At 38.7% G+C, this 15223-nt stretch overlaps 1 protein-coding gene across 2 annotated transcripts in view; it reads right to left on the bottom strand.

Moving 5' to 3' along the window:
* Positions 1-15223, bottom strand: part of IQGAP2 (IQ motif containing GTPase activating protein 2) — a 62775-nt gene that overhangs the window by 8907 nt on the left and 38645 nt on the right. For both annotated transcript variants that reach the window (XM_009708450.1, XM_009708449.1), the window contains exons 15-28: positions 14493-14663; positions 12838-12921; positions 12062-12133; positions 11824-11893; positions 11290-11498; positions 10466-10615; positions 9532-9695; positions 8666-8890; positions 7914-8054; positions 7492-7576; positions 5650-5882; positions 3333-3465; positions 1488-1590; positions 468-609 (exon numbers count right to left, since the gene is read on the bottom strand). In XM_009708450.1, the coding sequence (XP_009706752.1) occupies positions 468-609; positions 1488-1590; positions 3333-3465; positions 5650-5882; positions 7492-7576; positions 7914-8054; positions 8666-8890; positions 9532-9695; positions 10466-10615; positions 11290-11498; positions 11824-11893; positions 12062-12133; positions 12838-12921; positions 14493-14663 (1982 nt within the window). The remainder of the gene's footprint in view (positions 1-467; positions 610-1487; positions 1591-3332; positions 3466-5649; positions 5883-7491; positions 7577-7913; positions 8055-8665; positions 8891-9531; positions 9696-10465; positions 10616-11289; positions 11499-11823; positions 11894-12061; positions 12134-12837; positions 12922-14492; positions 14664-15223) is intronic.

Genomic DNA, 15223 nt, shown 5'->3' with positions numbered 1-15223 from the left:
TGAAGTGACAGTCACATCCTGTTCAAATGCCTGATGGCAGTATGTCAGGGAAGTGTTTTCCTTTGAGGGGGAGGAGAGGATGGTGTGATACTGTCTGTCCCTTAGAAGGCTAGACAGCTCTTCATCTCTGCTTTGCTAAGACTATGGTGTTTTAAAGCAGAATGCTTTTGGAATTTCATGGAAAAGCACTTACTAGGTTAGATAATGATCCAGTTATGCTCCAAAACACAAGTGGCAGTATGTTTATCTTTCTGTAAGCTTTCTAGAAGAATTGACAGTTTCTTTGACTTTTGCAAAAGTTTGAGTAGAACTGAACACAAACTGGCTTTTGAAAACTGAGTGCACTCAGCACCTCAAAAATGCACTTAGGTAGGGTAGCAGGCTGGAAACAGCTTTTTTTTAAAAAAAAACCCCAACCAACCAACCAAAAAGCATCACCAGAATATAGATTTTTGAGTAAAACTTACTTTATCATCAGGCTTTTGAGATCCTGGTCTTCACCTTCTCGTAGTTCATATTTGCTTGTTAGAGACAGTGAAATCTCAGTTTTTGCAAGTTGATTCAATGTGCTTTCCCTGTTGGGGTCATTGGGATCAACAGCTCCTTCCCCTGTAAGGAAACATCTTTTACTTCAGATTTGCCAACTTTCCCATGAATCAATGCATGAAGCAAACATGAACCTAGATAAATCACTGTAAGTCATCAGAAATATTAAGTTTATTAAATAGCACACCCATTCCCACCAGTCTTTTTTTGGACATAGAACCGTCAAAACCAGGAGCCAGCTATTTATAAAGTCCAGCTAGAATATTTTGGAAATACCACCAATTCTTGCTTTTCAAGCTACTGATTTGCAAGAGACTCACATGTTTTCTTCTCAAAGAGGAATATAAACAGTTTAACAACCTTTGTCCTAACATGCAGTGATAGTGAAAAATGAAAGAGTAGAAGCTATGTTAACAGGCTATTCACTTGGAAACTGGTGTTATCCACGACATCCTAACTGCTTTCTAAACAGTTCACATCTTACTACAGTTAAGGCAAATTAAATATCAATGCCATTTATTCCTTATAACATTCTAATAAATTTGCTTAATTTTTAAAACTTCATTTATATTTGGATAATTAACTATTTTAAGAATTCTTTTTGGACTTTTTGTAAATTTCTAGCCAACACTAGCAAATCTTAAGACCAGGTTATTAAAAATTACTTGTTTTCTATCTGCAGTTTGAGCACAACTGGATCATTCTGCTTGAAACATTATTAATGTTTGGATTTTTGAATCACATCATTAAAATTTAGAGAGAATATTGCAGTTAGAAGAAGGTTCAACTACAAGCAACAATGTTACAAAAAGTGTTCAGAAAAGAATTCTATAGTAAATGAAGAAGCTGTCACTATGAGAGACAGGAGAATATTTAAATCAAGCCCCCATTTAATTCTGCCCCTAGAATGAAGTTAGCCATAAAGATGAATAACAGCGTACCAAGGAAAGACTCTACATCAGGAACAGGTCCCAGCCCTTCCAGCAATTCATTCAGCAGATCATTTGGCTCAGTGGCAATGGCATCCTGGTGTTCTAATAGTAGCTACAAACAAGTGTAAAGGAAGTCATCATCTCAAAAAAACCCAACAAAACCCCCCATTCCTGGTGTCTTTGTACTTGTAAATAAATCTGAAGACTAAATGCTGAAAAACACAGACCTAGAGAGATCAGGATTATGGAAGACCCAAGGCATGCTCAGTTCTGGACTAGAGTTTAGAATTGCTCTTGCTGTAAGGCAGCTTGCTGTGCTCCTCTGAGAATTGTCTCTGGAGTGCTGAACATCACAGCTAAGCAGAAGTTTAAGATTTGCATTTAGGACTTACAAAGTATCACAGAGTGAAGGGCGATAATCCCAAGCAGAGCATTTCGGTGCTGTGTCCTGAACTAAGCACACAAAAGAATGAAGACAGGGTTGGTGGTCTCTAGAAGGATATGTATTTTCTGTATATCCATTCCAGTAGCTTACAATAGTGTCAGTGATACCTTTCAGAAGTGACTGTATTTTGTAAGTGAGAAACCAGCTCTGCAGCACCTGCTGCACAATTTCTAATACACTTAAAAGTGGAGGAGGTTTGTGAACATATTCACAATAGCTTCCATTGAACCTGGGCACATTCTCAAAACTTTAAACCACAAAAATACTAGTAAGCCAAGTTAATAGAGACTTGTAGTGTGAGGTATTCAGACCTAATTGTTTGCTTCCTCTAGGCAGGTAAGTGTACAAAATCATGTTATCAAAAAAGACCATCTCCTTGACCTCCTTTGTTTGGCAATTTACTTTCATTAAACTACCACATATTTTGTAGAGTATTTTATCAGCTAATATAAAATTGCATAGTAATACTTTGTCATATTAGGATCAAATAACATATTAGACAAGCAACAGACCTACTAAAAGGAATATTTGACCAAGACTAGTGTTTAAATATAACCACTGATCACAAACATGCAGACATAGGTCTGTGCCTTAAAAGAATTAAATAATAGACACAAAGGCAATCAAATATGTTTTTATCAGACTAGGCTATTAGTTTTCACTTGAATAAAGCTAAATTATAATGTGGTATACTGGGAGTTGGGTATTCTTCCTTTTCCATAGTGTATGTGACAATATTTGTGGGAGATTCTTTGTGGAGTTTGTGGGCTTTTGGGGGAGGCAGATGTTGGAGTTTTTCTGGGCTTTGGAGGCATGGGGCAGTTTGCAAGCCAGGAAACAGACAGTAATATCCCAGCTTCAGGAAGACCGTGTGGTAGACATTTAGCTTACACTCTAATGAGTCATACTACAGACAGCAGTTAATCTGTTCTTCACCCGTGATAAAGAACGGGCAGGATGCCACAACCTCAGTCCTTCTAAATCAGAAGTTTGCATCTGCTTCCAACAAAACATATGACAGAATACCAGAGCCACAAAATACTGAATTTTCCTCTGTTCCCAGAGTCAAAGGAGCCTCAAATTGGTGTCACTTTCTTAGCCAAGACCGGAAAGTATTTGTAAATATAAGTAAGCTAGAAATGTCACGCTAGACTAGAACAAAAGTGTTCCTCCTTCCTGTTGGAAAATGTTATGTTGTAATGGTTATTCAAGATGTTGGCTTTACATGGAAGCAGTCTTCTATGAAAAATGCCATCTAATACTCAATTCCAGACCATTTCAGAGATGAACTGAACAAAGTATTTCAAGAAGAAAACCAAACACTAAGTCCTCCCCAGAGACGGTTTGTTGCAAGTGTTTCATAATGTATACACTTTAGTCTGTTGGCTCGTGTATTTTCATTGACTTACTGAATGTGTATTGATAATTTCTTCAATGGAGATATATATGACAGGTTTGCTAAGGGTCACCATGTCAGAGTATTCATCAATATTGAATTTCTCCTCTGGTTCAGGAACATCACATGCTGCTTGAAAAAAATTCCTAAGAGAAAATAAAAGAGACTTAAATAATTCTCCCCTATAAACTCATTTTTGTTAGCCTGTATTAAAAAAATCACACAACCAAGTCTTTGACATACACTATATTTCTCTTATAATCTCCAAGCTACACTTAGAGTTTGAAGGAACCTTTTGGAGGCAATGCTCTTACACATCAATACAAATGATGAAGCGTTTTGTCTTTCCTGGACAGCTGGTGGAAGATTATTTTAAAGGTAATTTTTTTTTCTCTTTATTTAAGAAAGAACGATAACTTGGTAAATTTAAAATACTTGGAGAAGTCTGTATTTAATGCTTTAGAAGTTACAAAAGGATTTCCATGTAAAGACCCTCCAATTTTCTGAGGGCACTTTGTAGTTTGAAGTATCCTCAGAAGAAATTATTTGACATAGCTGCATAAAATTACCACTTGGCCTACAACTGTTTACATCACTGTTACTCAGAAACGGAGCTGCTTGAAATGACAGAAAATATGGTATTGTTTCTAAACACAAGAATCTTGAGAGGAAAAAATGCAAAGTATGGTTGAAGCATTACTTTGACATGCCTAGCATGTACATGGAGAGCTGGGACCTGCTTCGCAAGACAACCGATGTCTCTCCAAGCTACTGACAGCTTCAGGGATGTGCACAACCAAGCAACAGCAAGGTCTTCCTATCAGAGGACCACTTAGTTTTCCAAAGTGAGAAGGCCTGAATTGGAGCAGCTGGGAGAAACAGGGTTTTAGATGAGGCCTACAGACATGCTGCAGGAGCCATCCTGCCTTCAGTGTGCTAGCCCTGCGCTGTTGAGGAGGATGCATGTTTCACATGAGGAGGATGCACGTTAAAGAGGACCTTTAAAGTTGGTATTAGAAAAAAAAAAAAACCAAAAGGGATGGGATTCCTCAATTTGAAGAGGAAAATCTGAGGGATACGATCAAGTTGTACAAAATCACAGTGGCATTGCGCAAGATGGGTGCAGAATTCATTCATCAAATCCCACAATATTGCGACAATGGGTTATGCAATGAAACTAACAGGAAAATACTAATTTCAAATACATGAAAGGAAGCATTGTTTTAACCATCAGGTAGCAAACTACTGGATAATGCTGCAGGAGGAGGTTGTGGAGGCAGATAATCTCAAAGGTTTGAGAAGGTATGGACAAATTCCTGCACAAATTTGTAAATGCACAGTAAAAGATCTAGGCAGGGCTGGTAGATTTTAACATAGCTAATATTGCAATTGCAGTTACTAGGTGAGTACAAGGGGAACAGGCAGCTGAGAGGAGCCACTGTTGGTGTCTAAGGAGAGTTTAGTTAAGTACAGAGTGCAGTCACCTAGAGACACTCAGTTTTGTATAAAGTGAGCTTAATTAGAAGAGGGATTCTTCCTTTTGTAGTGATCAAAGGGCCAGCTAGAATAGGCTCTCTTTCATTAGCATTTGTTATTCTTGCTATAACACTTTCTACCCTATTGTTTCTTCAAGTTTGTCATGCCCTTAAATACTTCATTAAATGGAATGACTAAGTTTAAGTATCTTTGTGCTCATGGCTGATCTCTCAAGGAAACGTGTTATACGAACAGCGCATTTGCTTTCATGAAGGGCAGACACTAAAGATAGAAGTTCTGAAAGTGAGTTTGTCACAAGGCTTAACAACACTTCAAGCTAATAATAGCAATCACCCCAAATGATGGGCAATGATCCCAAAGAACTTGTCTCCCAGAGTGTAGCAAAACATGCAATTTCCTATGACTGTGCAAGATGAAAGAATAAAATCCGCATGGAATTTCTCAGCAAAGATAAAAGAATAAAAATGAGAACTGCAGCTTTTTCCTGACCAATAAGTTTTATCCTCAGACAAGAAATTCAGCTGTCCTCCTGACCCAAAGAACACTGCTGGATAATGAATCACTGCATGGTGCTCTCACAACCTGTGTTTGCGGTAAGGAGGCCTTGCTGCAACCAAGTCAGCTGAGATGATTAGTTCTCAAAGTAATACTCAAGCAGAAATACAACATGTTACTCGTGCTTCAACTTCCTCAACAGGGAGAATTTCTCTATGGCAGATCACTCAACATTTTTAACTCTGAGCGGGGAATTCCTGTACATGAGGAATCCACCTGCCTTACTCATCCTAGAGAAGAGCTCTGAATGTGTAGGTATTTGTGAGAGCTTTGCATACCTGAACTTCTGGTATGTCTGTGAGAGGTAAGCGTTCATAGATGATAGATGTTCGCTCTCTCCTTCAAAGAGTTTGTTTGAAGCAGCGTGCTGAAGGACTTTTGCCACACAGCCTAGGTTCCTCCTCTGGTCAGGGTGTATCTGGCCCCCAGCTGTCATATCAATTATATCAAAACCATCAGGAGCAACAATGGCAGGGTTCATGTAGCGATAGTAGAGGAGGTTGCCGACAATCTACAAGAAAAAAATAAAGAGATCTTCCCTTTGCATACAGTAATTACATTTGACAAAACATGATCAATCATTTCTACTTCTGAATTAGACCATAGGAACTGGTGCTAGAAGAACCCCTAAGACACATGTGTTTTCTATGTGGCTAACTGAAAGAGCCTGTGGTCTTTTATAGGATGTGCCTCTTACAACAGCTTTGTGAACATCAGTTATGGACTTTTATAACCACATTTCAATTTGATGCTGGCTTCAGGTCAGCAAACGCAATGCATTGAGTTGAACACGAAGACAAGTACAACTCTTCTTTCTTGTAGATTTTGCAAGGTTTGGTTCCAGAGGCTCATTTTCTGAAGTGCAACAGATATCTGCCAGCATTTAATGCATTAATTGACAAGGGATCTGTTGTTTCTCATGAGGATTGCTTGCAGCCCTAAAAGACTAGAGAACATATTTTCCAAACTGCAATTTCTATAATTCAGTAACTTGTATTGTGCAGATGGTGGCTTCAAAACATTCCTGATCTCAGAAAGAGGCAGGACTTTTCCTTCTGCCATTTGCCTCAGCTTATGTGTAGTCACCAGCAGAACTTCCAGCTTACACATTTAAAGGCTTTCAGTTGGATGCTTCATGCTCCATTTGCTGCTTATTCTTTTTCATAAGTTGTGCAATGCCTTAATCTGTATTGCTGGAGTGATGGACGGAAGTACCCCATAAATGCTGCTTGCAAGGATTTCCAATGCATTGTTAAAACACACAAAAACAGAAATAATTTTTCAGCTGAGGAGTTTGAAGTCCTCTAGGCACCTCTAGGCAATATATATATATATATTTTTTTTTTTTTTTTTGAAACAGTGAGCAGAATATTTTTGAATTGTAATTTTAGAACCATTTTATTAAACACTAATGAAAGCATCTTTCTTGAAGTGCAAATAATTCTAATTTGAGAGAGCTGCCAGTCTCCTAGATGACTGGAAGGCTCTTGGAGCAATTCCTCTAAACCCTCTGAAGAGGCACCATGGCTGTCGTAGATTAACAATGGCCAGTATGCCAGTGCCATGCTTATCACTCACATTTTACTTTTCAGTCTGTACAAATGTCATTCTTACAACTTTTACTGGCATCTTAATAAGTCTAATGTAATGATCTACTCGCAATTAATTTTTAGAGCCCTTCGTCATTGTGTTTAAATTACAGTATTAATGCAATTTTAAAAAATAGGTTATTTTCTAGTATGTTAACAACTTCAAGTGAGGGGAAAAAAAGACTAAAATGTCCTTGGTGAAATCATTGCTGGTGGTAAGGACCATAGTACGAAACCAAAACCCAAGATGATTCAGATAAACCCCAACTTTCTAAGAACAGTTACCATCCAAACAGGTTGAGCACTATCTTCCGTAAGAACTGCTGAGCACCCAGATTAAGATAGCTAGGTTGTGGCAACAGAGTTCCCTTCTCCTCCCCTTCCAACACCCCTTTGGCAACCCAAGTAGTGCCAAATCCCTTCAGTAAATAAATGCTGTTGTTCTCAGTTCCTTAGAATGCTTAGTGTCAATAAAAATCCTTGTTGGTATTAAAAGAACAAGCTGCTAGCAGTTTGCCCTCGGAAGTCTACCTTTAGTAGTTCATCTTCTGTTGCATCTGGGAATTTCTCATGGAGCGAGCTCTTCAGAACTTTGGCTATGTATCTCATTCCATAACTACATGTAGAAAAGATGAAAAAGGAAAATATTGGAAAGACTTAGATGAAACACAAAACAATCATTCTAGTCAGCCAAGTTATAGGCTTTTTCCTCAGCCACTTAAAACACAAAACAAGATGATACCGGAAAATACGAAAAGTTTCCATTACAAGGAGACATTCACGAGGCTGCCAGAGTAGGAGAAGTGGAGAAACCACTCCCTCTACTGGGAAAGTCATTCAAGAGGCACATAGCACAAGCCATGTAATTTGAAAGGATCTCCACTGCTGAGTTTCAAGTGAAGCTTCACCGTGCACATGAACTGCAGCTTGGAGAGTCCTAACTCAGCACTTACGGCATCATATTGAGAGAAGAGAATATGGACGTGAGAACTTTGTCAGTTACTGCTCGCAAGCTCTGAATTGATGATTCCAGTTTATTGACCACTTCTGTGTGTGTTAATGCTTGTTCTGTAGTTACATCATATGGCAATTTGCTGCAAAGCAAACAGATATTAAACCAGGCTAAACATATTTGAGAATAAAACACATTATTTTTGCTTCATAAAGGCTATCAGTGAACAGAAAAAAATGTCATAAAAACACAGTTAAAGTTGTTTAAGTAACAAAAGTCTCAGATGCATTAGCTTCCTTCTTTTGGAGTGGAGGCGTTTGTTTAGGTTGGGGTGCACATGCCATCATGTACCTTCCCCTGAATTACAGAAGGGGAATCCTAATATAAGGCATGCATCAACACATCCCAGTCCTAGCATAGCTCCTCAAAACCCTGGGACATTCCTAATGTGCTGTTATAAAACCTGGGGAGAAGGGTATGAATTCTTCCATGGTATAATCTTTACAAGTGTAGTAGACTAAGTAATTGACTTTTGATGTTCATGACCAGGAAAAGTGATCCCTCTGTTGTTCAGAAGAGGTTAAAGCATCTGTTTTTCAAGCATCTGTCCCCAAAACCATTCATAGTGCTGCAGAAAGACAGGGAAGGGATGCATAGACACAAGTGCAATTTGTCAGAGAAGGAAAGGGAGAGCAGAACTGAGGGATCCCTCAAGTATTTAAATGGTACAGTATGTCCAGCTTCCTTGCTTACCTGGCCTCACCAGTCTGCATTTCTAGCTGGTTCACCCATGACTTGTACACATCCACAGGACTAGTGTTGATTATGAGGGACTTGTCCTCCATGATCTCCTTCACTACCGGGGCCAGGAGCTGGCGCAGAGTGTTCTGTCCACGAGCACCTCGATTGAAGCTGACGACCATCTTAATGACGGTGGGGTTTCCAGTAACAATATCCTGTATCTGGTCTACCTTAGAGCTGTATCAAGAGCAGAAGAATTCTAATATCTGACTTATGTATGCAGTTATTCATATTTTCAAAACCCATGCTTTTTATCATATTTCTATGTTGAAACATGTTTATACAGTCTATTTCTTAGGCTTTCATATCAAACAAGATTATAGAAACTACTACCTGAATTCTATATGTGTTACAATAATATTCCTGGAATACAGCATAGTTAGTGGCAGTTAATATATATCTGAGTCAGGCCCAAATACCTGTTCAGCAAGTACCTGTTAAGGGCATAAAATAGGAATTTATTGTTTCAGGATAAGCCACCACTCTCCACTTAGAGAACATGCATTTACACAGAGAAAGAAAAGACTTTCTCCACCCTTAAGTACTCAAGCACAAAAGCAAGAAACCCTACTGTATAGTTTTTTCCAAGTGATTTTTTTCATGCAAAAATATTGTCCACCATAGGAAGATATTTTTTTCTTAATTGGAAATAGCTTGAGTTAACAAATAAGTTCCTGAAAAGAAATTTCTCTAGTAACAAAAAACGTGTACTATTTTACAGAGTTTAAAGATTAACCATCAAATTCATTTAAATACGAAGTATTCATTGAACTGTCTGCAAAACAAATTAACTACAGTTTTCTTGTGAGTGCACATACTTTATCTCTTCTTCTAGAGCAGTTTTGAAGAGTTTGAGAAGCAGATATTCTTCTCGTTGATTGGAGGCATAGTTATATAGTGTGAAGATGACTGTATCCATAAACTTGGTTGATTTGTTTTGTGGCATCTGGAAAATCAGCTTTGCTAGATACATGGGATTAGTCTATAAAACAAACAAATGACTTAAATACTATTGTCCAGGATAAACTACCCCCGCTTGGAGGGCAGCTCTCTCTATGTTTCCATTAACACCAAAAGCATTTATGTCGATCCCCATATGTGTCACTTTCCACACTGGCTTTACTTTTTTCCAACGCATAACAAACACTGAATACTGCACAATTAGGTATCTGTGAGAAGCACCAGTAAGGATTTTTATTTGTACCCTCCGAACAGTACCTCTGTGCATCAGGTCTATGTATCCAATGACAATGACAATTCACCAGATCGCTAGAGAAGACATTGCGTACTACATGTCCGCTTAAATATTAGAGGGCATCTGCCTGGAAAGATCTAAAATTCTTCTAGAAAAACTTCAGTGAGATTAAAAAAAGCACAAGAACAGATGCATTATATGCTGTCAGCTGCATAGCAGACAACTTCCTTTCCACCCCATATAATGCACAGTAATAGTGACAGCAATTTACATGGACTAAAAGATATATGAGGAAAACATTTCTCTTTGGCTCCAGTATGGACTGGAGTTATTATCAAGAAAAAACCAGCTATATTTCTTGCATCCTTTAATAACAGCTAGGATTTTCTCAATTACAGGAAATATTAGAAGTAGATCATAGTATTTGGTGCAGTCTGCATACTACTTTGGAAATCTTTTTGTAGTCACTACTACAATCACTAAAACAAAACAAGCAATGTATTTCTAGTTTTTCTTTAGCAATTTGCTGCCAGGTTAATTTTTACATTAAGATTTACCTGTAAAAGGTAGAATAGATGTTGATAAGCCTCCAGTTTTTTTCTTCTTTCTTTACTCAGACCTTTGATACCCTGTTTGTCAACCATAACCATCTCTTCCAGCTGACTTTTGCTCTTTTTGTTAAGTTTCTTACTGTGCAGTACCACATCCTGCAGACAGATGATCAAAAGTCTAGATTATGTATTCAGAAAAAAGGCAAATTGGAAAAATTAACTTTTTCCCAACCATGTTAAATGCGATATTCCTCCAATGGCCGTTATTAGCAACTTTGTATATTTTGCTGCTCAATTCACTAACCAGTCTTTTGAACATCTTTATCTTGTCACCAGTATGACTTGCAAATCATGACTATCTGGGAAATCTGATCTTGTGTACAGACTCATTCATCATTAACAATGAACAAGCTCCCAAATATGATCAGAATTTTACTCCGTTCTACCATGGAAAAGATGCTTAAAGTCTGCCAAGCTATCATTATTGTCCACAAGTAGCAAAACAAAGAGTGACCACAAGGTATTTTGTCAAGATTACTTAAGGCACACAAAGAAAGCACTTAATTTACCAGGAGTATTTTAACTAATTGGGGGTAAACAAGTGCTGACACAGGTTGTGGAGTCTCCACCCTTGGAGATATTCAAAAGCTATCTGGACATGGTCCTGGGCAACCTGTGGTGGGTGGCCCTGCTTGAGCAGCAAGGTTGGACCATGTGACCTCCAGAGGCCTCTTCCAACCTCACCCATGCTGTGACTGTGTAATCCTGACCTCCTTCAGCACATGGAAGGAGTACATCCTATCAAGGGAGCCTGAACAGAGCCTGCTGACCTGAAGAGTGATTCTGTTTTTCACCAGCAGTCCAATCTTTATATCCATTAAGTTCAAGTCCTTCTCCAGCTGTTGACTGGATCGAATTTTTGTAACCACTTCTTCCCTTAACCTTGTTACTTCTAGTTCTTCTTGAAAGTCAAAGTCACTTTGGTCCAAGAGGTAGGCGAATTTCCGCAGGACAGTCAAGGGTGGATTTTCAGCACCAACTATAGTTGAAGTAAATAGCCTTGTTAGTTGGCATAGTACTGAACACCCCTAAAACCCTCAGGAAACTGATCACTGTGCAGAAAATTCTGGAACTGCAGGGAGAAGTTTATGTCAGTTAGAGCAACATTTTTGACATACTGTGTAAGTACAGCTATCCAAAATAGTTTCAGCTGTAAAACAATTAGTTCACAAATACTTGCATCTGCTTTTGAAGGGAAATAGGAGACTGAGAAATCCCAGGTGAAAGTTTAAAAAGAAAAAAAAAGATTGAACACAGTAGCATACTTCTACCCACATATACAACATTCAACTGTTACCACTTACTTAGTGTTCTGTAGTCCTCCCTGGCTTTGTTTGCTCTGAGAAATGCTTGTATCTTCACAATTTCATCATTCTGGAAGGGACCAAGATTAGGCAAAAAAATCTAGTTATGACACATTTGTGCTCAGAAAGACACTGCAGAACCTGCATCCTCTTTTCCCGAGATTCCCAAAACTGCCTGTGCAGTAACATTACCCTATTTTAATGCTTCATGTTCAAAACAGAGAGAAAAAGGACTTACGTGGTCCTTGAAGTATTGCAGCCGCTTCCTGTAAGCTCTCTTTGCTAGCCACATTTTGACCCATGACTGAATCTGAAAATTAAATAAAATTAAAAAAAAACTTAATGGACACTGCACAAGCTGTTTTGTGTGTGTGTGTTTTAAACTCACTTCTGACAGTCCTCTTCTGCAGGCTTGCTATTCTCACATGCTCAGGGCCATAGATGACTGTACCACTGAGCTCTTACAGTCCAGTGACCAGATTGATGGGCTTTGACTGAAATAGCAAGTTGAGTCCAAGGCTCTACCCACCACCCATTTGTAGCATTAGCTTTGGAAGGAATTTCTGCCTTCAAGACTCACCTCTCAGTTCTAAGCCAGTCTCCTTCAGAGACAGGAGATCAATATCCCATTTGCCGTCTACGATATACTCATGACATAGTATCCCATTAGCATCCCAGAACAGTGAACAATTTTCAGACAGATAGATTTGATAGCTTTTAATGAAATAACACACTATCAGTTCAAATATTTTCTAATTTAGTATTATGGAAAGGGAAGCATAAGGAAATCTCTATTATGAGCCACCCAAGTTCAGCAAAGTGTGATAGAAGTCAAACATGGAGCTTTCAAGAAGCAGTTTACTTAGTCTGTCAATTAAACAACTTCTAACACCATGAAAATTTCTGGAGCATGAATCCCTCCAGTTTGTGTTCCTAGTCTCCGATTCCCAAGTGGTGGAGAACCAGGCCAAGGAATAAAGCATACTCAGGCCCCAAAACACTGGGGAATCTTACCTTAATAACAGAGGCAACATTACCTCGAAGCACCTTTAATCTGTCAACATAACTTTTCCTTTGTTTGAATCCTTTCCAGAAAGCCTATTTTATAAAAAGGTAGGAGACTGTTATTGCTAGTCAGAATCTAATATTTGTTAAAATCTACATCTATACAGTAAAATAATTAACAATGTTTAACTTGTAGAGGAAAAACTACCATTGTGGTAGAAAGATAACTAAGGTGTAAGCAAGCTTACCTCTTTATTTTTCAGCTGCCCTGATACATTTAATGTTAATTTTGGCCAATCTCAGTACAAACACTTTGTTATCCAATGCCTTTTCCTCCCCCCCCCCCCCCCTTTTTGCTCTTATCACCAGTACACCAACATCCTTTAGCATCCCAGTCACTGGCTTCATCCCACACAGGGAAGACTCTGAGCTCCTGCCCATTACATCCAAAAGCTGTCCCCTACCTAGCTGGACCCCCCATTGTTCTTGGCCTGGCCTCCTTCCCAATTGTCTGGTCTTCCAGGGTCACTCAGGATCATCTTGTACTACAGATAACAACCTCCCAGTTCTCTCACTTGGCTCTTCTTTTGCTAGCTCAGAAGCAAACTCTTGGCAAGGAACCCAATGACAGGGACAACACAGATACTTTCACCGCCTTTACCATATTTTTGCCTTACATCTCTATCTGGCTAGTGACACCAGCCTCGTCCTCTGCTTATTGTCTTTTCACAAGTCATTTCTATTTTAATGCCCGTAGAAAACAGAGAACAATTTTATTTACCTACATTTCTCCATATTTTTCAACCTGTTCAAAGACCCTGAATTCCTCAAAGAACAATGCAGTTCTTTACTGGGCTCAGACACCATGCCAGAAAATGAAAAGCCAATCTCAATGACAACTGCTAGTGGTAAAGGTATTTATTATCATGAATTGTTAAATTAAATTACTATAGATTAAAAAAATCAGTTCTACATTTTTCTATAATTTTCGAGGGTGACTGATTGTTTTCTGAGTCTGGAATAAACTGTTTCTAACAGGAGGTGGGTTTTTCACCGTTTAAAACTAATGTGCATGCGTTTGTCAGTGTTCACATCCTCAGCAAGCAGTTTCCTTTATAGTCCTTTCAGAGTTCAGCAAACTGAAGAGATCCAGGAAATACTGCCAGAGCCCAAGAACACCAGGGCGGCTGCCGCTCCCTAGCCAACTATGAGTTCATGGAGCAGAGGCAAACCACTTCCAACTGGGGATAGTCTAGAGAGGAATGTATTTCTTAAGTCATGCTTTGCCGAGGAATTTTTGCTTTGATATTCAACAAGTATCTCCCGATTTTGTACTGTGCATAGTTAGATGTACCACGCAAATCCTGAGCACCTCAGAATAAAGCCAAGCCTATGTATTTCTGAGCTTTTCCCACTGAAGTAACTTAGACTGCAGGTGGAAATGATCCGTTCTTTTAAAGCTGGATATTTGCTATTTAAAAGCGCAATTATTCCAATAAGGACAAGGACATATTTACAGATGTAGAACTTTGAACTACTGCTAATGAAAACAGGGAGACAGACCTATCTGAGAATTTGATCAGTGGTAGTAATCAGCTACATCACCTGTCACATGGTTGCCCAAGTTGCCGAAGCCATGTTATGTTCTTGTTCTAGAACAGTACCTGTATTTTGATGGCAGATGGTTCCTGGTTTTGAAGGTATGCTTTTCTTTCCTGGTAATTTTTTCTGACTAAGAATCCTCTTGCTCGGGCTTGCAGCTTAACAATCAGATTTTCATTAGCAAGCCACAGCTGCTTTCGATTGTAATCTGTTGTGATTTGCCCAACAATGCTCTGTTAAAAGATCATGGAAAAAGGTCATTTAAAAGCAAAAAACCTCAAGCCAAAACTATCCTGGAATTTGGTCTGTATTCTCTGCGTCATCTGTACAGCTTTTGTTCATCCTATCCAAGCCGCTTTGATTTACCCTTAGATATTCATCAGTATGAGGGAAGGGCTACTTTGCTACCACTGAATTTTATATGAAGGGTAACTGAACTCATTTCAAGCCTCAGTTATTCAGCTGGATATGCTATTTTGAGAGAGGTTTTCTTAGACTGTAAGGGAGTTGTGCTTTCCTAATTCCTATAAGTTTTTTTGTATAAGTCTGACATCTAGAAATAGTAACTGAATCAGGGAGATCTCTATAGAGAAGAACACTCAAGTACTGCTGCAGTCAGTTTCAGAAGGACCTACACTGACTTGAGCTGTTTGTGCAGCAGAGTAAAAGCTGTAACCTAGATGGGCTCCATCAGAATAAAAAAAAAAAAACAGTTTCACAGAAGCTTGTGTGATCTACTTTGTTCTAAGATACATTTCCTACTAATGCAAAACCTCTACAATAATGAATGTGA

Source organism: Cariama cristata, unplaced genomic scaffold (genome assembly GCF_000690535.1).
Source record: "Cariama cristata isolate BGI_N322 unplaced genomic scaffold, ASM69053v1 scaffold19579, whole genome shotgun sequence".
Classification (NCBI taxonomy): domain Eukaryota; kingdom Metazoa; phylum Chordata; class Aves; order Cariamiformes; family Cariamidae; genus Cariama; species Cariama cristata.
The sequence above is the reverse complement of the archived record's forward strand: the minus strand, read 5'-3'. Positions and strand labels throughout refer to the sequence as shown.